The 24,607-nt window shown below is 42.1% G+C and overlaps 1 protein-coding gene across 2 annotated transcripts in view; it reads left to right on the forward strand.

Moving 5' to 3' along the window:
- Nucleotides 1-24,607, forward strand: part of LOC119168293 (protein unc-79 homolog) — a 101,901-nt gene that overhangs the window by 13,709 nt on the left and 63,585 nt on the right. For both annotated transcript variants that reach the window (XM_075867139.1, XM_075867140.1), the window contains 19 exons: nucleotides 1,803-1,817; nucleotides 3,084-3,148; nucleotides 4,165-4,326; nucleotides 5,965-6,185; nucleotides 7,144-7,354; nucleotides 9,512-9,578; nucleotides 9,643-9,680; nucleotides 10,961-11,064; nucleotides 11,643-11,730; nucleotides 13,057-13,145; nucleotides 14,014-14,137; nucleotides 14,982-15,153; nucleotides 17,238-17,380; nucleotides 19,013-19,264; nucleotides 19,955-20,131; nucleotides 21,053-21,230; nucleotides 21,870-22,042; nucleotides 22,839-22,987; nucleotides 23,736-23,893. In XM_075867139.1, coding sequence (XP_075723254.1) covers nucleotides 1,803-1,817; nucleotides 3,084-3,148; nucleotides 4,165-4,326; nucleotides 5,965-6,185; nucleotides 7,144-7,354; nucleotides 9,512-9,578; nucleotides 9,643-9,680; nucleotides 10,961-11,064; nucleotides 11,643-11,730; nucleotides 13,057-13,145; nucleotides 14,014-14,137; nucleotides 14,982-15,153; nucleotides 17,238-17,380; nucleotides 19,013-19,264; nucleotides 19,955-20,131; nucleotides 21,053-21,230; nucleotides 21,870-22,042; nucleotides 22,839-22,987; nucleotides 23,736-23,893 — 2,586 coding nt within the window. The remainder of the gene's footprint in view (nucleotides 1-1,802; nucleotides 1,818-3,083; nucleotides 3,149-4,164; nucleotides 4,327-5,964; nucleotides 6,186-7,143; nucleotides 7,355-9,511; nucleotides 9,579-9,642; nucleotides 9,681-10,960; nucleotides 11,065-11,642; nucleotides 11,731-13,056; nucleotides 13,146-14,013; nucleotides 14,138-14,981; nucleotides 15,154-17,237; nucleotides 17,381-19,012; nucleotides 19,265-19,954; nucleotides 20,132-21,052; nucleotides 21,231-21,869; nucleotides 22,043-22,838; nucleotides 22,988-23,735; nucleotides 23,894-24,607) is intronic.

Raw genomic sequence — 24,607 nt, forward strand, 5'->3', positions numbered from 1 at the left:
CACATCGCAGGTAAGAGCAGCTAACCTTTCACTTCATTTCGTATTCTAAATTTAGGACTGCCTTAAGTAAGCTCTATTCATAAATTGTCCGTGATGAAAAATGCCTTGACACAGATCTAGGTTTCCTAATACATTACCAAAGAAACATCACATTCCGAAAATTGTATGTACTCATGGATGTTACCGTATAATTGATAGTCATGCTCGAGAAGCTTGATGCTGTTGCTGCATGCAGAATGGAAGTACCTATCAACACTAAATGTCTAGCTTTGTTCAAAGCATTTGAATCCTTGCTCACGGCTAGCTGCATTGTGTGCAGTCGTGTTCAGTGCGAGCTGAAACACTGGTGCCTGTTGTTGAAGGGGGCTCCTACGTGACGGTGCTGGCATACGAAAAAATTGCAAACCCAACTAAAGTCAACTACTGGCATTACCCTGTAATGCCTATTGTATCATAGTTCACGTGTGCTGATTTTTCATGTTAGAGTGCCAACAGTCTGGAAGCCACTTTGACCACGAACATCGATGTTCTGGCTCCCAATGAGTGTGACTATACTACCTTCATCTTGCTTTACTGCTGCATAAACCCTCATGTTCCAGCTTAGTAGCATCAAGCTTTGGCGTGGGATTGTTTGGTAGTTTAGATATTCAATGTAGTCATTAGGGTTTACGTTTAGTGAAAATAGTACGAATCTTGTTTCAAAAGCATGGACGAATGTTACGAGGAGTAGTTGTAATGAACGTGGTAGTGCAGATTATACGGGTCTTGACTCGTATACATTATTCCTATCTGCTCGCCGAGCAACAATATAGTAATGATTATGCTTTAGTAGAATAGCATTACTTTGCAATACTAATTACAATCGTTCTGATTATCTGCATAATTCCTTATAACTGCGTTAGATGTATGTAACATATGCAAAATGTGCTCTTGTTCTTCGAATACATGTGACAAAAAAAAAAAAAGAATTGGACTGCATAAATATTGTGTGGGCCTTAAAATAACAAATGAAGGCTATATAAAAATGTGCAAATTTCGTGACGGAACATTTATATTTGACTTGTAATGCTGCAGCTGTCGTTTCCTTTCTTTTTGTTATTGTGGAGTTACCAAATTAAAGATGCTTGTCTGAATTTTACGTTGCTAGTAACCTTGCAAAGTCTGTACAGGTAAAAAGAAACGTATGCCTGACATGTCTATTTTAAAAATTGATGGCATCATGCAGTAGAAACAATTTGGTAAAAGTTGTTTTAATATTAATTTTTAATGGCATTAGCTCAGTGCAGCACTTATTGTTTTGTACTGCGGGCAGCAGTAGCTGTTTCCTTCCAGAACACCAGCTAATGAAGGGTGCTATAATGAATTCTAAAAAAGTACATAATTGTGGTTGAAAGTAGTTCTGCAGGCAAACAGAGTAAAACATGCCATGAGCTTATGGAAATAATGTAAAAAATATATATATATATATATATAATTTTCATATAAGTGCGTAGTGTATTTGTAAAACATGCCTGAAATGGCTGTAAGTTATGTATAAGTGGCACATTTGTACCCCTTTGTGACTCTAATTCTAAAGCAGTTGTTCATTTTGCAGCAATCTTTTATGTTCGAGTTTTCAGAATGTCGTACCCTTTTGTCAGTTTTACTGTTTAATAAGTAAATTAAGAGAAATTAAAGAGAGTGTTGTGTGTGTTTGTATTCCATTCAGCTGTGTGTATGTGTGTCTTTTTTCTTCTTCTGTGTCCTGTGGTGATCCTCTTGTCTCACCCTGGCCTCTGCCTCCCTGTTTAACACCCTGTCAGGATCTTGCCCCATTGGTAAGACGTCTCTCTGCTGTACGCCCTTGTCGAAGCTCTCCAATGTTTGCAGCGCACTGTTAAACACTGATGACCGCAGATTGGAAAGCAGGAGTCTATAGACAGGCTAGCCTATGTTTTGATAGCGGAAGCTATTCCCACTAAAAGGGAGTCAACATCATTGGCATGTTAGCTTTGAAAGAATTAGTCATTGACATCACAACTGTTTGTACTTACATCGGTAAAAGAAGAAACTTGAATGATGCCTCCTTCAGTTTCTTTTTCAGATGACAAGTAACTCCACTGATACCGTGTGGTGTGATGTAAGTGACCAAGCCTTTCAAGCCTAGCATGCCAGTGATGATGGGGCACATTTGATGAAGGTAGCTCCAGCTTCCAAAACGTTGGCCAGCTTGTCTGAGGCACTCATTCGTGTGCATGCAACTTCTATAGCATGTTATGTTTCCATCTATCACTTCCAACAAGGACTAGGTTCTTGACAAAAAGGATGCGATGCCTTTGCACAAATTCGATGTTGCGCAAAGAAAAACTCGACGTCATATAGGTACATCATTTTCGGGGACACTGATGTCGAGAATTGCTGCATACATTGTAGAATTTTAACACACGCTTTCTTCTTTTGCTGAACTTCGTCTTCGTGCATTGATCCCCGCTACCACAATCTTTGTTTCACAGAATATTTGCATGATGTTGCATCATGATTGGTAATTGGCGTTCCTCATGTTCACCATCGAATGAAAGTGTGTGTGGCTAAAATGAGGAAAAAACAGAGTGGCTGTAAATTCTGCTGGCCGAGACACAGATAAGTTTTTTGTGACAGGCATATAAGCCACTGATCAATGAACAAAATCATTCTTTTTGAGCACTTACAAGTGCGCAATAAGCCTCAGGACTACTACAGTACATTAATGAAAGTGAAAGGAAGGTTTATTGCATATTTGTTCTCTTGTTTACTGCAAGCATGTTTGATCATATATAATGAAAGCTTTACCTTAAAAGGTGTTCCAATTACTGCAATTAATAAGTTCTTTAGTTGGTAAAACATTGTGATTTTCCCTGATTTATGTACTTTGCTATGTAGCTCAGCATCACACTCAATGAACAGAATGCTGTCGTTTATAATTTTGTAAATACTTTCCATCACTATAACGGTGCTTCTTGTGTACCTAATTTGAACGGAATCGCTAGTCTGCTATCCCTAGTAGCCATTTGGATGTAAACGTGACTTGCACAATAATCTGAGAATGCGTTGACATTTTCCCCCAGGCTGGAAGCCACTGATGTGTCAACGGGAGAGTTGTGTTAGCATAGAAAACAAGGAAGCCTACAAGGTGAGAAGCTACTCTTTCTATATACTGGAATTGTCAACAAACATATCTTTTGATGCTCTGTGAGAAAGGACTTATGAATATTACAACTTCACAAGTCTTGGAGAACAGACGTGTTTGATTTTGTCATTGTTTTCAATGCACAAACAAGAATCTTCATTGTCGTTTTGGTCAAAACTTTTATGTGGTACACTAAAGCCTCGGCGATACGAATTTTGCTGGGTTGCGTGAATAATTTGCATCACCTGAAATTTGTACTAATGCGGCAATTCGGGCGAGTTTGTATACTGTCATCTTCGGGTAAACGTGCAGTGTTTGTCAGAGCCATGCCGCGCGTTTACCCGGAGCTGAAATTCGTGCCATGAAAAAAAATTGAGGAAGCCACACACTAGCGGTGCAAGGACTCAGGAATCGACAGAGCCGGTGGCGTTTGTTCCTCCTTTACCTCCTCCTCACCCGCACTCCCTTTTCCCAGCCCTTGCTATACATGGCTGTGCTATTTACCACCCTTCCTTCCTCTACCTCACTTCTCTTTCCTATCTACAATTATACTATACTATACATGATACCCCTTGCTATACTATACCGTGCATGGCTATGCTATGCGTCATCTTTTCCTCATCCTCCTCACCCTTTCCTTTCCCACCTCCTTGCTATACTTTAGTATGCCTGGCTATGGTATGCTTTCTCTTTCTCTCTCTGTTTCTTTTCTCTCAATCTTTATTTCTCTTCTATCTTTATTTTCTTTCTAGCTTGCTCTGGTATTTTTTCATCACTTTCTTGTTTGTTTCCATTTATCTATTTGCAGCTTTTATTTGTCTCTCTATCTTTCATGTCTCTCTTTCTCAAGTTTACTCTCTCTATTTCTTTCTTTCTCTTTTTATATCTCCATTTCTTTTTCTGTGTGCACGGCGAGGCACAGTGAAGTATGATAAACGTGCTACACATTACGGTAAAGTACAGTACCAAAGTCATGGTTGCACAGTGCTTTACTGGCCCCACTTTCTTTCTGTGAACAGATGTGCCTCGATCACTCCATTGCCATTGCGTCGGGGGAGCGGCCACCACCCCTCTTCGTGTGTCAGGGGTGCGCCGACCAGATCCGTCGGGAACACGGCCCAAACCACCTGATGGATGTACTACTGCCGATGCAGGAAATTTCTCTTCACTGCGAAAATAAGGTAAGCTATGCATGTTGCAAGAGAGGGGAATTAAATGTGGCCACTGTTGACTTTTACTCTTAATGTTCTTTATAAAAAACTGGTGAAAATGTTGAAAATTTATTTTAATTTCTAAAATTTGTCACATTGTATCTTGATTTGGAAAAAATATATATATACAATGCATGAAAGAAAAAAGGGTAATTACAAGGGCTCATTTTTGTTTGTTAGATGTAATAGTAATGAGAACTAGCAGACAACTAGCAGTCTGCTAGTTCTCATTACTGCATTGTGCCGCATGCAGTGCATGTGGCACAATGCGTCTGGGTTTGAAAAATAAATTATGCAAGTGGTGCATGTTGTGCAGTGGCACAAAATGTAAGTGAGAGACATATATGACCTGAAAAATAGGCTTTTCTTTAGATGCAGTTTCAATGCAATTATGTGAACAGAAGATAATGTAAGGAATCCCAAGTATGCCAAAAACTCAAATACAAAATGTCAATTAGTTTAAACATGTGGTGCCTCCTATAATAATAATAATAATAATAATAATAATAATAATAATAATAATAATAATAATAATAATAATAATAATAATAATGATGATAATGATGATAATGATGATAATGATAATAATAATGATAATAATGATGATAATAATGATGATAATGATAATAATAATAATAATAATAATAATAATAATAATAATAATAATAATAATGATAATGATAATAATAATAATAATAATAATAATAATAATAATAATAATAATAATAATAATAATAATAATAATAATAATAATAATGATGATTGTTGTTGTTGTTGTTGTTGTTGTTGTTGTTGTTGTTGTTGTTGTTGTTGTTGTTGTTGTTGTTGTTGTTGACTCTCATTTGAACTGGGCAAAAAGTATTCTGGAAAAAAGTTTAACAGAAGGCAACCTGCTACCTCTAGACACACTGGCCTCGACAGCAAACACTTGGTGTCTTTCTTTAATTTCTTTAACTTAAACACATTACACATGCAATTTACACTTGCCGCACACATAGAATCTAATGTGCTCCAGCATGTATGTGGGACATAGTAAATATCAATGCACTTTTCATCGATGCTTTTGCATTTAACGGACCACTTTCGTTTGCATGGCCGCCGCAATGGTACGGGGGCTACGATGCCCTACTGCTGACCCAAAGGTCTCAGTTTCGATCCCAATTGTGGAGATAGCATTTTTGATGGAGGCGAAAATGCCATAGGTTAATGCCATGTTAGGTTAATGTTTAAAAAACCCCAGGAAGCCAAAACATCTGAAGCCCCCCTACTATTGTGCACCTCGTAATCATACTCCGATTTTGGCGCACAAAACATCAACAATTATTATTATTACTTTGGTTTGCACAGTTGTTCGCAGTAAAACGATATGGACGAGACGGCACTGTATTGTTACGTGTGGAGAAACAAAGACAAGGAAGTCTGTTCATACGATGCACGTATAAAAGCAGAACCATCGGATATCAATATGTACACAAGCTTGTGCTCTGAGCTCTAATTCTCAACTTGCTTAATTCTTCATAAATCTCGTGTTAGTTTCGTCGTAACACTGCGCCAGATTATGTGAAGTACGGTATGCTCTCAAACGTAAAAGGCCTTCCTCGCATTCAGAACTGCAGTGGTCGTGAGAAGTCGGCCAGCGTGACCTGCTTCTCCATGGAGTGTGCCAGTTTCAACGGCAACCGGCCCATCCGCTACTGCGGCCAGTGCTTCCAGGGAAAGCACGCCGGCAACAATGAGCGTGCCAGCCAACACGTGGCTCTGCGACCCATCCCGAGCCCCTGGAGCATGGATCGTGAGACACAGCTCTACTTCGTTGAGGCCATTGTCAGGTCGGGTGCAACAACCACAAAGCTCGTATGCTTGCTCCGCGTGTTGTAATGGGGTATAATGAACAATTGGCTGGATGTAGTGCTCACGTATAGAATTGCATCATTTTTTTTTAGTGCAGTGCCTGCTATGAGCAGTTGCTCGTGATAATTGTGTCATGTTGCTTCAAATCTCGCCGCTAAAGCTAATGATAGCTGTAATGTAATGTAATGTAAGTCAAACTTATGCCACTATGACACAAACTATAGATTCTGGAAACAAGTACATGCAATGACCAGCCCTAACTTTTCATGTTTTGAGTCAATGAGGAGTGCACGCTTAGAAATGAAATATTGCCATGGTTATTCAGACCAAACCGTGGATCGCGCATTGATATGGGATTCCAGTTAAAGCCATTAGCACATTACTTGGCAAATGCAGTAGCGACAGCACTCCTGGTGTAACCAGCATGCTTACAAACAAGACAAATGTTCACGGGAGGATAGACACGAAATGATGAGAAATCGTTGAACATGGCAGGCGGCTGGAGCCATTGTTCTGACAAGTGGACACGCCTTTGTCAAGGACACAACCTTGCCCAAGTTGCTGCCTTGACAAAAACAAGTGCACTTGTCAAAACACACGAGCGACATTCCCTGTTCAAGGTGGTGGTGGTGGTTGTGATGTTGCAAAGGCGGGGTTAGGCTAACCTGCATGGCCGGCAGCATTTTATCATTGGCAGCCTTATATACATACCTTGGATAGCATAGAGATCTCTTATGAAAGAAGGTTAGTAGTAATAAATAGCATAAAGTTCCCTATCATGATAATCTTATGACACTTGAACGATTAGCTCTGTGCTTAGCAATTTGCAATTCACTAATCTATCGCTCAATCACGAATAAGATGCAAAAACTGATTGTTAACACAGTAAACTTGCTCTGAAAACTTTGTATTCACTCTCCTCCACCTGTAATGCAGTCTTCTAAAGGAGGCCCAGCCCACATCAGACAAAGGCGGCGTACCGGGAAAGGAATCGACAACCGATCGCCACTCACGCTTGGGTGGCCTACTCTCGGAGGGCCCCGAGGAATCGCTGGAATGCATGGCCCAGGAAGAGCGGCAATTGCTGAGCCGCTATGGCGTCTGGCTCCTGGTTGGCCTCTGCACACCCGAAGACAACACGCCTCCCGTAATTTGTTTGACACACTTCCATAAATTTAAAAGCAAAGCTGTATTTAGCTCGATTCTGGTGGATTGTGTTCATGGAAAAAAGGCATGCAGAACAATTTTTGGTGAATCGATTAACTAGGCTAATTCGGCATTTTTGCGTTGAAAAACAATATGGGCATGGCATAGAAAGTCAGCATTAAAATTATGATATCCCTGACATGGCAGAACGAAGGGATTAATCTTTCCTCAAGGACAAAATTACATGGCTAAAGAAATGAGCTTCATGCCGTTTTGTGCTTTTGAAACAATGGGGTTTTTTATGTACTGCAGCATTTTGTTTCAAGGCTGCCGTTAGATGTCGTTGACGAGGTAATACATATCACATGCAAAAGTACCTCCAAAATCTTTGAGTGCATCTCTTTTTATTTGCTCATTATATCAATAATGATGATACATAAATTCAAAATGGCAATATTCACTTTACCAGTCTAATCATAGTCACATCTGTCCTGGCTATTATCATCACAGCAGCAGAAGGGCTCTGAATTTTTTCGTTGCTGCATTTGACGAGTGTTGTACAAGTTGACGGCTGAACAGAACTGCGGTGTTTTTTGAGAAACAACTGTGAAATACCAAAAAATAGTGGCATTCCGCAAAGTGTGATAGAGAGAAATGACTAAGCATTACCACTTATCTCTAATTACTATATTTAATTAACTATTCCTAATTAACTTGACAGGCAGCCCTAGCAAAAACAGTATGTAGCATCACCCAACAGTGATAGTGTTACATAAGCAGATACAGTAAGATTCTTACAAAGAATTGGTTGGCTTCATGCCAGCTCGGACACTTTTTGCCACTTCAACTCTCCAAACGCTGATGTGCTAAAGGCTAAATAGTATATGTAGTAATATCTTCTCAAGCCTTTAGTGTAGAACATGTGTCAACAGTAGGTGTTTAGTCATTGCAGCAACATTATTCTTCATTGGAAGGTGTATTTAAGCTAATTATTAGATGTCCAGGGGCCTCAATTTTTATATAACGTTGGCGGCAGTTACCGCAGAAAGTATCAAGAAATAACTGCTCGATGTACCATCAAGGAAGTCGTATTTCTTAAGCACTGAGCATTGGTTAAGCAAAGTGCATTGCAATATTCATTGTGAAACCGGAGTTAGCCGTAATCTCGGTAGTCATTAAGAGTAGAAAATGGACCTGGACTGTCCACATAGTGCATAGGACAGATAACCCATGGTCACTTATAATGGCAAAATGCATGTGATCAGATGAGATATGCAGTTCAGGAAGGCATGGAGTCAGATAGAGTGACAAAATTAAAGTTGGCAGGAATAATATGGAATTCACATAATATATATAAATGCATAATAGAAATGGAATCGAAATATACTGTGTCGTCACGACCCCGTGACAATATATGTATTACCTTCTTCCTGGCACCTAGTGCCATTATTTGTCATAAAAATGGTATCAAGTTTTACAGCGAAAGCTGTTTTGAGATACAAGGGTCGCGTGTGCTGTAGTTTTCCGCCGTCGACGGTGTCCGAAACCACTATCGCACAAAATTAGAAAAAAAAAACTAAATAAAATACACCAAGGACACAATGGAATTTGTACCCGGGTCCTCTGCGTGCCATTCCAGTATTCTACCACTGAGCTCCGCTGGTGCTCGGAACTCCGTTGCAAACTGACCATAGGCAGGCTTCATGTCGGGAAAGGAATCTTGTTATGTGTGTATTAGGGCGCTTAGAACAGCAAAGGAACAGCCAGGCGTCACAGTGTGAATTGCGTAACGAGTGGGTCGTTCAATGGTACGACCCCATTATAATAGCGCTAGGCGTAATTCTTCATCGTCGTCAGCCACAGCATGAAAAAATTGCTCAGAATTGCTTGCAAGGGTGTGGCGGGTACCACACTTCTACGAAGGATGGCATAGTGAATGCCTTCTTACTATGGAAAAATTTTGATTTAGGGTGTAGTGGGTACCTTGCAAGTGTTTGTGTAGCAGTTACCCAAATGGTGTTTAAAAAAGCCTCTGAAAGGCCGCTCTTCCAGCTTTCGCTGGGACACGTAGACCTGGCGTTTTTTTTTTTTTTTTTTTTTTTTTTGAACGCTGTATAAATGTCTCTAGATTTAAGTTTTGCTGGTCTACCTTATACAGGAAACCCTTGGCCGCCTCCTGGGAATGCTCTTCCAGTGGTTCCACTACACTGCTTGCCTGCCCGATGGTGCGCATCCTATAGGCCAATGTTTGCGCGTGATTTGTAAAATTTCTAAAATTTGTCATTGCAGATCAAACAGGAAATTCGCTAGAAAGGCTTAAGACCGAAGTAAGTATTCAGCTGCTTTACCAGTCGTTTTTTTTTAGGTTGGTTTGCGCTGCCTGGTGAAATAATCTGCCACTTGCTTACTATACCAGATTACTGTGCTTGTGTACTTGTTAAAAATCGAAGTCGATTTTTCATAAGCCTGGACTAGTGTAAATTGCTATATTGTGAGTTGACCATGCCCAAAGAAATTATTCAAGTCTTTGCATGTTTATATGTTTTTGAACTGAGACAATGGCATAGGTACACAAAACATATTTTTTGAATAGGCTTCGTCTACTATTGCTGGTGATAGCCACTAGGTGTTCAAACATTCCTTTTGTTTCAAGCTAGACTTGTTCTGTTGCATTCAAGATAAATTCAGCCTTATTTCATCTTGTCAAGTATACTTTTCTGATTTCCTTTCGTGGTAGTGACAAAAGGCAAAAATAGTGTTCTGACTTTTTCCTCCAGCAGTGCAGTTAATACCTAAACTGTGTAAAGTAATAAATGCACTCGATTGACACAGCAGTACTGAATAAAGTCATACCTTCATGTAAAGAACATGAATGTAATGATTTGTCGAAGTATGAAGTGTTGCCATCACACATTGTTCGTACTAGATTACGAACATATGTTTAAAACAAATGTTTAATATAGTGAACCCATTTTACTGTGAAAGCTGTTATGTGATCACAGCAATGTTGCTGTAGTTGTCCACTGCCACCGGTGCGCATAACTGCTATCGCATGAATTAAGAAAACAAAAAAGTGAAACAAGAAAAAATACCTGGGATAGAAGGGGGTTCAAACTTGAGTCCGCTCGGTGCCAGCCCAGTATTCCACCGCTGAGCCATGCCAATGCTCGAAACTCCTGCGCCCAAAAAACTCTCTGCAAGCATTACCTCGTGGAGGAAGCACACTAACATGCCCAATACAACGTGCTAAATGTGTAAAATAACAACCGGGCTTCACCGAATGCGAATTGTGTAACCAAGCATCACACAATATGAATTGCACAACGAGGGGTCGTTTAGTGCTTCAAACCCGTTACAAAGATCTCTGCCATAATTCTTCATTGTGATTGGTCACCAAATCAATTAATGGAGTGGCGGGTACCTTGCAAACATGCTTGCATTAGTAGCTTCGAGAGAGTTTGCTGTGGGTTTCAGAAATGGCGCTCTTCCAGCTTTCGCTGCGGCTGGTCAGCGCTCTCCGCGCAGGCCTGGCGTTCTTTGTGTCAGATGCAACTTCTTCACAGTGAGGATCGCACTGAAGCATGTGGTCTTACCGTTGTCATTGCAGTACATCCACGGCTGGCTGATGGACATTGCGCGCACCCACTTCGATGTTTTCGTGTCCTGTCTCCTGCCTCACCCCGCGGAGTATGCTCAAGTTGGAGGGCATTGGTGAGCATTCGATACCTTCAGTATAAATGGAGAATCCCGCGTTCTGGTTTCCCTGGCTTTCGTACTGTCTGCTACAGTCGTGTGAACTGTTTGTCTGGTAGAAAGATCAGTAGGTGAGATAAGAGGAACCACGTAATAGCAGGGCTGACAGAAAAAATCGGCGTGAGGGGTTCTGAGGGACTTGACTCTTCGTTTAAGCACTAGTGCCCATCTCCTCTCGCCGTGTTTTGTCCTGGTTTCTTGGTTAGTCACAGCTACATGGTTCTAGTAAACAACAATGCCATGAAGACGCAACACGAAAATAGCCCTTCTAGCCCTTTACTTCGTGTACATTATCTCAGAACATCAACACATTTCACACGCCTGTTAATGTGGGTCACACAAGGTGGCTCACGGCAAGATGTACCAAATTCTCCTAGCAAATGCAATCCGAGCAGGTTCGCGTGTATGGACCTATTTTTAACAAATGGATGGTGCTACAACAACAGTGGATGGGATGGTGGTGCCCCATCCACCGATGCATTTCTGCCATGGTTACTGCTTAATCGGCTTTGACCTTTTGTTCTTTCTCTTGCCAGGGATAACTGGCCGTGCCAGACTGACCAAATAAAGGAGGGGTTCAAGACACTCCTTTGCCTCGTTCCCTATGACATTATCAACAGAGATGTAAGTGGCAGATTTCTTTTGTTTTGAAGCTTGTGCCACTGTATTCCGTCTTTCCAGAAAGCTATGCATGTACAACATGTAAACAGCTTTTATATAAGTATGCACTAATGCTGCGTTCTATCTTTAAAGCTTCTTTTTTTTTTTGCCAATGCCTTACCGTAACAATAACAGTATGTCACTTGTTAGTTCTGCTTGTTAGTTTTTGTGAAAGCAGTGACCAATGGAAAAAAAAAAATGAAAACTGTCACCTGCATTAGCACTTTCTATGCACCAGTAGGCACTGTTACACTTTATCTGTCAGCTTATCAGCTGGCATCTTGAGGTACTGCATTTAGATGTGTGTAAACAATGAAATGCAAGCTGCTGTGGCATTGCCTTGTGACTTGACATTCCTCTTTTTCTACTGGGATGGTGTTAGCACTATGTGTGCTAAATTGTATGATGAGCATGGTTCTTAATTGGTAACAGTAGTCTGCTGAATTGTACAGTATTATTATCCAGCTCAGCGATCCATCAACCCTAAGAAAGAATAAAAACTTGCCAAAATTACCAAGAAAATTTTTTCTCAATTTGTGGAGATCTTTTTTTAGCATAAAATAGTACCATTATTTCAATTAAATTTGGTTATTTATTTTGTTAATTGCATTAAAATATAACTCGAAAGTGGTTTAACCGCATGGCCATGCAATGGAAAAATACTATGAAATGAAAGCCGAGGCACGAAAATAGTAGCCCAGCATGGACCATTGCAGCCATCGAGCATCAAGAAACAAAAGTTTGACGAATATAGTTTTCGTTGGTTCTGTGAGGGACTAATTCTTTATGACGTGTACATTCATAATAGGTCAGGAATCATAAAATCTCATGACAACTATACTCACAGTAGTGAAAAGGTTAAACATGTGACCTAAAAGTAAAAAAAAAATCATTTTCTACACACATTTTTTTTATTATAGTTAAGTTTAGAGAGAGAGAGACTTAGCAGTACAATTAGCAATTGAGCAGTACATATTAAACAGCTTTTCAGGCAGTACTTTTGTTGCACATTTTTAAATTTGAGCCTACTTCATGCAAACATCACCATCTGGGTGGCCAGATACCCACTACATCATAGTAGTTATGGAGGTCTCAAGTGTTGCATGTGCGGGTTCATACCTGCCTGCTCAAGTCTGGTCTGCCTTTAGAAATGTACCATCTGACTTGCGAAACGAAGAGATGTCATCGCAAGGTTACGGCCATGTGGTATAAGCGTTGTTCTATGCTGCATGTGCATGTGTTTGCGATCAACACGCTGATTGAGTAAATATGCTCACCGTTACAATTCAGGTGTGGGAGTACATCATGCCACATTGGATGGAAGCCTTCAGATTCGAAATACCCGAGGAAGAACTTTCCGAACTCAAAATCCTTCTCAGGTATGTCGCTTCATCATAAAATGGTATGTGCACAGTCCAGATTTGGATATTGCATCTGTGACGGCCTATGCATGGGCTTGAGTGCTTCGGTGAAACTCTTTGCATTCGCTGTGCAATTAAACTACAGAGCCACCAACAAACAAGAGTTGAAAAGAAGTCTTACAAGAAAATTTGTTAAATTTTAGTGATGACTCATTGCGCTAGCTTAGGGGGTAAGGTGTCGCACTTCTAAGCTAGAGTATGTTGGTTCGATTCCCGGCTGCACGAGCCTCGTGTCAGTGTGTGTGAAATTTCAAGAACGCCTGTGTACTTAAATGTAATTGCACTTAAATGAACCCAGATGGTCGAAAATTGTTCAAGATGTCTTACTATGGTGCGCCTTAGCCATATCAGGGTGGTGGTGCGTAGAGGCACAGACATTATTCTTATTAAACCTCAGCTGTTTTGAGTAGTAGAGCAGACAAGGCTGACGCTCAAAATCAAGTTTTTTGATACCAATGGCCAATGTTTTTCTCAAAGCATATGCAGTACTCATAGATAAAAACGTGACATCATTTTATTTTATTTTTTGGTATAATGGCTACGATGAGTGATTGTGATAACTGCGTGACGTCACTGCAAATCTGGCTGCTAAAGGCAATGTTGGCTCTGATGGAAGCATTTGAATGAAAATTGCCCCGATATGAAATAAACCGTAGACGCCAGAAACAAAAGTGCTGTTTAGCATAACTTAGCCCCTATTACTCCCGTTTGAATGTGTGAGTACTGGGCATCTTACCGTCGCATGTTATGGGCAGCACTTTCTGCAGCGGCCGCGAAGAGTGGCCCTCCATTTCGTATTGTTAACTCACGGATTTCTTCCTTGCAGCAAAGTTCTAGATCCAGACCTAAGCCCTTTGGGGTTCAACATCAAGCAGATGTATGGATTCCTGACTGCTCGCTTTGAGAACACCACCGTGCAAGTACAGGAGCAAGCGCTGTACTGGCTACAGGTATGCTATGTGATCAGATGTTAGGCTAAGCCTTCGCTTATAGCTACACGTAGGCCAAGGCTTTTCCTTGCTGATGGCCGTATTCACTTGATAACCGGAAGCTCAGAAGAATATTCACCGACGGGCATGTTTTTACTGATAAGCGTATTGTGCTTCCCCATGAGTGTGTCTGTAGATTCAACAGAACTGAAAAATGCGCATAGAAGACAGCACGAAAACAGGAACAGAGGTGTACACGTGAAGCGAAGTGTGTTTGTGTTCTTGTTTCCATCCTGTCTTTTTCGTGCAGTTTTAAGTCTTGCTGAATCTATTAATTAACTGGCCCAATAACATGCCCTGCTTCAGTATGTTTATGTTTACACCTATGTAAATATTTTCAACTGAACTCTTCAAAGTGTAGCTGCTGGAAAAGCTAACATATGAGCTGAGGCAACAGTTCTTCCTACCACGCTACAATCTGGTGGCAAGGAGGGTCATTACCTGTATTTCGCAAATGGGAGCTATGGTGCTTGCAGCTTACCGAAATATTCTAGCAGGTTACTGAAGTAGCTTGCAATAATGACCTCATTGAGGTTGTGATCTTTCATCATGTTCATCGTTTTATGAGAAAAGATTGATACAATGTTGTAAAACACATACTTCATTATAACAAAGCTGCATCTGAAACGAAGATAACTGTGTTTTAACCGGATATTTTTTCCTTCATTTGTTATATAATTTGTTATATCGAGGTTTTTTGGGCACATCTTGTTTCCTTTCCTTGGGAAGTCAGTGGCGTGCAAACTGGACTGTTGTTGAATGCTACGTTTATAATTGACTCGAGTTGATCTGGATGGGTGAACAGATCCTGACCATGCTGGAGGTTCCGGTGCCCCTGAACCTGCTCTTCTCCATGTTCGCATCCGGAGTGCAAGTTGGGGCACCACCCACTGCAAGTGATGCGACTGCCAAGGAAGGACCTGCCCAAGTCACTGGTCTCACACCCAGGTTTCATCCGCTGAGGCAGGACACCACTGGTGCGTGTGCAGTATTTTTCTTTTCACTTCTTTGTAATAACGGTCATGTACGCCATGCACCAGTTTTACCTGCTAGAAATCTTTGCATTATTTACCCCAGGTGAAAATATTTAAATGTATTTATATCTTGCTTCAACTGTGTGGTAACTCACCGTAATTCACCGTAACGGTAGATCACTGCGAGTTCAGGCTTAGTCAGCCACAGAGCCGCGTTTTTGTCGCCTGCTCACATGTGGCGCACCGCTTCACGTGCGCTCAACTAGCTAAGCGTTTGGTGCGGCAAAACAGGCAGTGTTTGATGTTAACAGCCACACACAAACCCTTTATTGCCTTTGGCGGCACCCCAACCAAAAATATAATGTCCGCTTCCGGGACGTGGGGAGCAAAGGTTCCCTCACGCGGACGTTCACCAAAAAGGGGACGCCACAAGCACGTCGCAGTTGGCAATGGGGACCTTTGACACGCTCATTGGGAAAAAGTTCCTCACGGCTATGGTGCGCACTCTCGCGATGGCCACTGGGCCTGTTAGTGAGAGTTAGGGCAAACCTCGTACGCGTAGGCCTTTGGCAAGTACGGCTTGTCGCAGTAAGACCACGTCAAGCACTAGGCATTGCTGTTTGGCTTGTCGTAAGGTACTGAAGCTAACACACACGTAAAAACGTCCGCTGGGGATGCGTAGGCACCTAGGCAGGCTACAGTACGACTATCCCCAAAGGAGACGCGGATGAAGGAAAGCATGTGCTTACCGTGCGCCGGCCAAGGAGAAGAGAACCATCCCGGCACGCATGTCGCTGGGTCTCGCAGACTCTTGCAGCATGCGCAGCACCAAAAACATGCGTCCTCTCCACGTGTGGCGCCATCTATCGGCAGGTGCCGTCACCAGAGCACGAGAGAAGGAAAGGGAGCGGCAGTGCGACGAAAATGCCCACAAAATGGTAGCTGGTGCGCCTAAGATCTTCACAACTGGAACCACCTTGCTGCAGCTGGAAGCCAATAGGTTACCAAATGATTCCAGTTGGTCTCTAGCAGGAACTATTCCAGACTGGAAATGGAACCAACGGGAACCAGTTAGTCTCGAAACTGAACCAGCTGGAACAATTTAGCCTGGCAGTGGGAACATGAAACCATTTCGTCTGAAAACCAGCTAGAACCAGTTGTTCTGAAAATAAATGAAACCACGTGACTTGGCGTCAGAATGTCCGTGCTTGTTTCCAAGTTCGCTACTGCTTACCCTGTATTTATGATTACTGTACCTTTATAATTACGGCAAAGCTGTATATTGTAAGGCGGAACCAAAATTCTTCCGTTCTTACGTGTGAACGAACTCCTAGTGTGTGTGTGTGTGCCACGGATTGAAGGCTCGCTACTCACCACTGGTCTACTAAAGATGTAGAAGTTGTCCACGGGCAAAAACGCTTGTGCTACAAAAAGAGAAATAAATAACTATTGTCTCGCCACTGCTCCACTAAATACAAATTAGGGAACACGCAGGCAGCAAATACCCATTAAAAGATCTGGACAGACGAAAGTATAGTTAAAAACAATTTAATTAACGGTCGAGATTAACCCAGTGATGAACAATGGGAGCACAATTTTTAGCTTCGCCAGTTGACCATCTGTACGAAGTGCTTAGGGGGGGGGGGGGTTTCTTGGAGGAGGGAGGGGGGGACTTGTGAGTTTTTTTCTAAACTGTCATGAAACAAATATTGTTTCTCTCGACTCAATGGTTTTTATACCAGCCTGAAGCCTAGGATTCAATGCCAGAAGATGTAATGAACCCCGAAGAAGTTCTTGCTCAAGCATTTCCAACTGACATTTACCATGAATCGTAACCCTACTGAGGAGATAGGACCACTAAAGAAATAAATGAGGGAGCTTCCAAACTACAGAGTGGAATACTGACAATTGCGTGTGTCATCGCTCAACGTGCAGCTCGACCTAACAGATGCAGCGAGCAGTCTCAATAAACATTACTCAACAAACATACAGCTGTGTACATGTCAGTGTACTCAACAAGCAATATCCCAGGCTACTGCCACTGCACGCAACTGTTTTGCCGTTCATGCTCGCTCAATTGTGTGCAGGTACCATGCTTGGTAGCCTTGGCCTGGACTGCGACCAGCTTCCCAGCTTCCTACCCGAAGATGCGCCTCCCCGCGAGGAGAAGTCTGATGCCGAGGTCACCCTCAGCTGCCACATACTCATGGTCGACATACTCATCAAGCAGGCAAGTTCGACGATCATGACTACCCCCTATTCTTCAGTGGGCCAGTAGAGAGGAGAAACAAATTTGACCTTGTAACCCTATTTTGCAAACAGCACATGCGAGCTTCAATACAGTCAAAACCCTTTATAAGGGACACTAATGTAAGAGACATCGGTGTGCCTACGTTGAAGAAGGGGTCTAAAAAAAAATGCGTATGCGGTACCCCGTATTTAAGAGACACCTCATACAAAAGACCAGAATCGCTGCCCAGCGCATGTTTCTTATGAAGGGGTTAAACTGTATAGGTATATCATGTAATGTGACGACGAACAGCTCTAAAAACATCGCAAGTAAAATGCACAAACATAGCACCCTTAAGTGAGAAATGTACATGTCGGTTGCTTTTGTGGAAACTGGCTGCGTCAAAGTGCAATGCATTGCATGTATACCGGCTTAGGAAAGTGCTTAAATAGCTGTGGTTCCTACGCGTAACTCTGGAATTGCTGTAAAATGTGTAATGTGAAATTAGATAGTAAATAGTTTTACTGGTGGTAAATGGTTTTACTTAGAAAGAAGTGGTTAACAGAAAGTTGTTTTTCCTGTTTACTTTTGCGATAGGTGCAAAAGGCGTGGTCTGGGGTATATGATGCCACTAGGTCGTGGTGGCTTGCCTAATGTGGTATACTTCATCCACATGCCTGTGCCTGTACCCTTTCTTGCGCCTGTTTCCGGCGATGTCTATTTCAGTAATGCTTTGATGGAATGATCTGTGAGTGGAACAGAAGCACCTACATAGTACTGAGCGAGTTCTTATGACCAAGAGCTGAGATATTTGGCAGGCAAGAAGAAGAAGATAAAGTTTAATGTAGAGAAAGAAGAAGAGGTCAGCTTGGAATGCAGGTCTCTAGTCGGCTACATGGAGGCTGAGGGGGAAAAGGAGAGGAAGATGAAGGTATGATGTCAGGTGGCCGTGGTATATTAGTACTACGAGTCACTGTGCACACACTTGGATGTAAAAACAGTGTAAAAATATAAACAAGGATGAAAGAGACGACAAGGCGCTGAACTCACTACTAAAATTTATTTAAAGGTACACACATACTGTATATCAGGCAGAGGACCTAGTCACATGACACACCATGGCATCTGTGCTGCTGAGCAAACAGGGTACAAAAATGATCTAATCATGGATCTAATCTAAAATCTAAGCTAATCTAAAAGATATAATCAAATTTTAGTTGCGAGTTTAGCGCCTTGTCGTCTCTTTCGTCTTTATATTTTTGCACTGTTTTTACATCCAAGCATGAACTCCCTACTAGCCCAGCTTTTACTTCTGTACACACACACTGTCCTGTGCAGGGATGCACACTATACATGCAAAAGTTTTATACCGTAGCACATGATAAAAGGATAGCATATAAACCTGTCTCGCTTAGAAACCTCAATAGGCACACTGTGTTGGGCATAGTCTACATGTTTTCAAGTATCGTAAAGGGTAACGTATGCAGATACGGACACAAAAGAAGAAAACATTAGGCACTTGCGTTTATTGTTTTCTTCTCTCGTGTTTGCATGCCTTAACTTTTATGGTGCAAGTGCTTCATATATTTGTCTACGGTCTAACGAGTTCTGGTTGTTGCTACGTATGTGCAGCTCGAGCTGCAAGAGATCACCGCCCACCGGGGCCTGGCCACGAACGAGGCTCGTGAGATCCTGTCCCTGCTGCACGCCATGCTGAGGTTCCCGCGTGAACAGCATCAGTGCTGCCAAGCTGGCTGCGCAAGAGGTGCGGCCGGGGCGGTGCCCGTGGCGTGCCTCTTCTGTGAGATGACCGCCATCTGGTACCAGCTGGTACTGGCGCTGGTAGAGTTCTTCTGCCCCGTCATGGAGGTTGCCATGGCTGATGTGAGCACTGGCCACTCTCGCCTGCATGGGGTAACTAACTGGTGCTTGTGATTGTGGGACTGTCCTCCACGGTATAACTCTTTCGGCACATATGGGTTTAGCCTTTGGTACACATCTTGACCCAGGATGAAGGAAGGCAGACATGGCACGAGCACCGAGTTGTGACTATAGTTTAGAGCATACAAGATACGTTTAAAGCAGCAAGTGCGTAGTTTGAAAGTGAAAAGGAAGATTGAAATTCTTATGTGATTAAGCAGCACAATGAAATCATGACAGTTCTTTTTCTTTCTCTTTTTTTTTTAACTTACTTTTGTTCACTGTGGCTAACTGCCGAGGAATCGCTAGTTGTTGGTCATGCTTGTTTCATGTGTTCATTCTAGCTCCCAGTTTTAGTATTCTTCCTCTCATACTATCGCTTCCTCTCCTATTAAGTATCTGAAACTTCAGATTTTCTATGGAGGCTTCCCTATATCTGTGCTATCTAAAACTATGCTTCTTGTGCAGTATAAAATATTGTAAATGATCGCAGCTTCACCTTTGCATATTTTTTCAAAAAAATGGCAGCTGACGCAGCCGATTGGCCAGGCTGGACAACTGTGATCCAGACTGTACTGCATAGCTGTATGCTGCGCATGAAAGATAGCATGTACACGTTCACGTTTCGCCGTTTCGCTTGCTTGTTCTTCACAGATCCCCACGGATCCATCAAACATGGCCAACAGCCACCCACCCATCTCGCCCAAGCCACTTCTCAAGGAGGACACGCAGAGGTCATCTTCGTCCACTCCTCCGCACAGGACACAGCCAACAGTAGCCCCTATGACAGCCATCAAGGAGCCTGCGATACCAACTGTTCCTGAGAGCCAAGTCCGTTGTTTTTCTTCCTTTCAATGTAGTGCTGTATGTGTGTGTATGGACACATGAGTTTATAATTTGTAGTGAAAGGTTGGCAATAGCTGTTCATCTTTGAGTGTTGTTATTACTTTCTTATAAGTAGTCCTCGAATTACAGAACTGAGTAATCTTTGGGCCGAAAGACGTCTAGAAGGTGTTTATATTGAATACTTCCCAGACTCTGGCACTGCTCACGATGTAATCTTGTTGAAGTAATTTCTTATCACCTGCTAATGCTATGCAAGCAAGATTTTTATTTGTTGATATACCTCAGTAAGATGCCCAATCACGGTCTTCATGTCATAAATGAAGTAATTATCTGTTACGCCGAATCTGCTTTTGCCTGACAAAGCCTGAAGATGAAGCTTTTGCGGTGGGTTCGGGGATATTGATGGTACGTCATGCGCAGTTTGGCGTGCATCTGACTTTGTATCCAGAATAAATGCTTTACGTAATTGCTTATAGTATCATATCATGTTCAGCATAATGTAAAAGAGGTCTTAGGAGAGCATACATAGAAGTATTGCCATCATTGCCCACTAGTTACCTAGCGAGGAAAGGCATACATACTGGTACTAACGCAACTTGGGCTGCTTCGGACACACATCGTTGAGTACCCTGAAATAAATAGAGGAAAGAGTACAACATATATCTCTAAATCTCTTTTTCTGGCAAGTGTCTGTATCACTCTTTGCTTATCAAAGTTTCATGAGCATGCTGGCATAGCATGGCTAGTTCATTATATAGTTTGTTTCATGACGTGACTGTATGTCTCGTGCTCATTCATTTATTCAGGTATACCTTACATGCACCAGGAGGCACCGTGTAAGACAAAAATATGATCCAAGATTGTAACATATAGTACACGAATTTGTGTGTATGTGTGTATGTGCAGGAAAGTCCCGAATCGCTAGTCGACGTTGAACCAGCAACACAGCCTGTCGAAATGCCAGCTGTCATGACAGCTACCTTGGAAGAGTGTGCAGGCCACTTGGACACAGTGGCCATTATGCCCACAGAGCAAGTGGTCACCGCGTTTGCACGTGCTGTCACGCTCACCGAAGATGACGTTCGTAAGTGCGCACTTCATTTTACATCCATTCTGTGGCTGTTTTTGCTTGCATCGTGAAGCTTTAAAAATTTAATCCCAACTCAAATGAAGTTTATTTGTGTGGCTTGAATTTGCACCTAGGGCTTGTTGCTGTATTATTATTGATGTTTCGGTCCAGTACAAAAGACATGCAGACAGATCGACAATTAAGAAAACACATGCTTGCACGTGTTTCTTGCAACGTCTCTTCCAACATCACTTTGTTCTCTGAAACACAGCTACACTCCCGGTATAATTACATCTCAGTTGGGGCATTACAAAGGCATGTGCAGTAGCTTACAAACATTAAGGCATCTTTAGCTTCTGTGGGAAATTTCGGTTATGCACTGGCAGTTTTAAATTGTCATGCAGAAGTATTACACTGCAAGATTATTAAACCATGATGTTTATTAATTGCACAGATGGAAGCAAAAAAAATGAAGGCCGAATACAAGCTAGTTGGATGCTATTTCGCATTAATGCAGGGTGTTCATTTTAATGTGGTGATAGTTTGGCCGAGTCACGATCGTAAGTTGGAATAATTCGTAGGTGAGCAGAAAAGTGAACTTCAGATATTGGATTTTTTGACCAAGATGCATCATCTCTTTGTATGTTTTCGCAGCTGAGGCAAAGTGTACTGTTGCATCGGCAACTCTGGTTGACGAGAACGATCGGGCTGTGGTCGCACCCGAACCAGCTGAAGACTCGTCGTTCTGGCACACAAGCCAAGGGAAATTTCGCTTCACGATTGATGAGTTGCCGCCCCAGCTTCGGCTCGTCTACGTATTATTGAAGGTACGTGTCTAGAAAATCGTTTAAAAATGCCTGTAAGGAATCAGGTTGTGATGCATATGACTACTGTGCAATGCTTGCTGCTTAGATGTTTATCAGACAGTAGATGTTGATCAGAAAGTACTTGTCTACCTGACCTGAATGGTAATGGAAGTAACGAAGGAAAGGAGTATGAAGAGCATTAGCAGTTCAGTAACTTTAACACATTGCTGTTGTCTAGTAGTTATAACTTCAGTGTCCTTCTATGATAAAGAAGTCAAGTTTCTATGTAACTCGCAAATGTAGGCATGAGCTCATGTATTATTGTTCATTAACTATGAGTCTGTACTGGGTGCATGATTATGTGTGTGTGTGTGAGCGTTCTCGGAAAAATGTTTAGTTTAAAATTGTCATATTTTTAAATAAACCTTAATTTGGTAGTCAGCACCATTCTGTGTTATACGCACGTTAAAGAACCCCAGGTGGTCAAAATTTCCGGAGCCCGCCACTACGGCGTCTCTCATAATCATATGGTGGTTTTGGGACGTTAAACCCCACAAATCAATCAATCAATCCTGTGTTATTTCCTCTTTCTTGTGTCCACGGTTTAGAAAATTGTGCTGTGTCTTGAATGATTACCAACTCACTTAACTGTGCATTATTCTACGGTGACCATGAATACCCGGAGTGGAATTGAAATTGCTTACATAATCGAGGAACTCTAATGCTAAATGCCCAATTAGTTAAAACTGTCAAATTATTTTTACTGAACTATCTTTTATCGTTGGTGTTGAGTAGTTTGATTCCTGTGTTCCTGCAGGAAATGGCCGTTCATGAAGATGCTGACGTTTTGTATCACCTGCTGACGTGCCTCAAGCTGCTCAGCCTGCATGCCGAAGTGCTGAATAGAGCTGCGCATGACCACCGCGGATTCCTAATCTGGTGCCAAGAGAACCTCCTGGTTGCCAAGTTAGTCTCCTTGGCTTGCACTACATGTCATAATTGCATTTTTTTTTTTGTTCTACAGCTTTCTCTAAACCAGCTTATTTAAAAAGGTACTAAGAGAGCACTGTGCATTTTGAAAGTGTGTTTGCGGTATGTAAAGCCTGCCAGCTTTGTGGCACGTAACTCAAACATTCCTCAAGTCGTTCCGTAATTCCGAACATAGCGAAATGTCATGTGCTCCTTCTTTGGTAGCTGCACGTTACCTCTTCAGTAATTCCAGCAATGCTGACAGTCGCGCTCTGATTTCACCACTGGAAGAAATATGTGATCGGTTGTAAAAGCAGACAAATCCGCCTTTTCATGCTATTCAAAAATATTGTCCACTTAAAGCATTCGAATGGTACTGTAGAAGATTTTAATAAGAAAAAGTAGAAGCATTGAATTTTCAGTTTCTGGCAAAATTGATATGCCGAAGGTATAATAGTGAACAACCTTGGTGCAAAACCAAAAGTGCAGTTTCAAAAATTGTTTCAAAATGTTAGCTCTGCTAAGAGAAGAAAAGGGGCCCTGGCGCACCCTCTTATATTAATTGAATGGTTGTCATGCAGTGTGACCCACATTAAATGTCTCAATCTGATAGCGTGCTGGAGCACAAGTTGTGAGTGCACTCGGTGGGAGTGCATTCCCACACCATCCATGCATGCATGTCTGCAACATTGTTTTGGTGCTCTATTTGCATTGTTGCTCTGTTTGCATGTTTTCTTCTACACAGTCTTTGGAAGTTGCTGCAGGCAGAGTTCTCGCAAATTGCCCGCCTGTGCGTGCCACTTCTCCTGCACTGCGTGACACTGCCCAGCGGCATGGACATGTTCTGGAAGGCAGTCGAGGCTGACTTTCACAGTGAGAACTGGAGGGATCGCTTTGCCGCCGGTAAGTACAAAATTATAGTGAATAATAATTATCTTTCAAAGAGAGAAGGGAAGTTTTAAACTTTGTTTACTAGACCAAGCCATTTACACCTGCAGGTAGGCAGCCACCTCAGTCCACATAGCCATGAGCTTAAGCTGATAGCCTATCCCTGTTCACAAGCTGTTGATGGTCCTCGGGATTCGCAATAGTACTGAAAGTTGAGCTAGTTGGTATGGCAGCATTTTTGTGTACAGCGAGAGATCGACGAAGACGGAAAGGAGGCAGACGAGCACTTGGGATTTGGTCTCGTCGCCTCCCATTGGTCCTCTATTTGTGGCTGGATAGGTGTTGTCTGCAGATTCGTGTTACATTCCCAGACCATGTGGTAGGGTGTATTTGGCATCTTGCAAAACTTGCAGCTCCTTTCATATGTTAACACATCGTATGTAACAGTGTGTCATGCAAGTGACTTGAAATTGACTCAGTGTGTACTATGCGTATGTGTGTTTTTTTGTAGTCTGAAAGAAATTCACCAAAATTTCTTGTTCGTCGTGTGAAGAATGTCTGTGAATTGGCAAGTTTGTGCAGTACTGTGCATATGGGTTGCTCATTTTTCTGCCAGTGGTAAACCGATCGGCATATGGCTTGCCCGGAATAAACATTGCGAGGTTACGACACAAAGTGAAGGAACAAGTCCAAACAACACAGCGAAGTATTCGATTGTGTCAGTCTACC

Source organism: Rhipicephalus microplus, chromosome 6 (genome assembly GCF_043290135.1).
Source record: "Rhipicephalus microplus isolate Deutch F79 chromosome 6, USDA_Rmic, whole genome shotgun sequence".
Taxonomy (NCBI): Eukaryota; Metazoa; Arthropoda; class Arachnida; order Ixodida; family Ixodidae; genus Rhipicephalus; species Rhipicephalus microplus.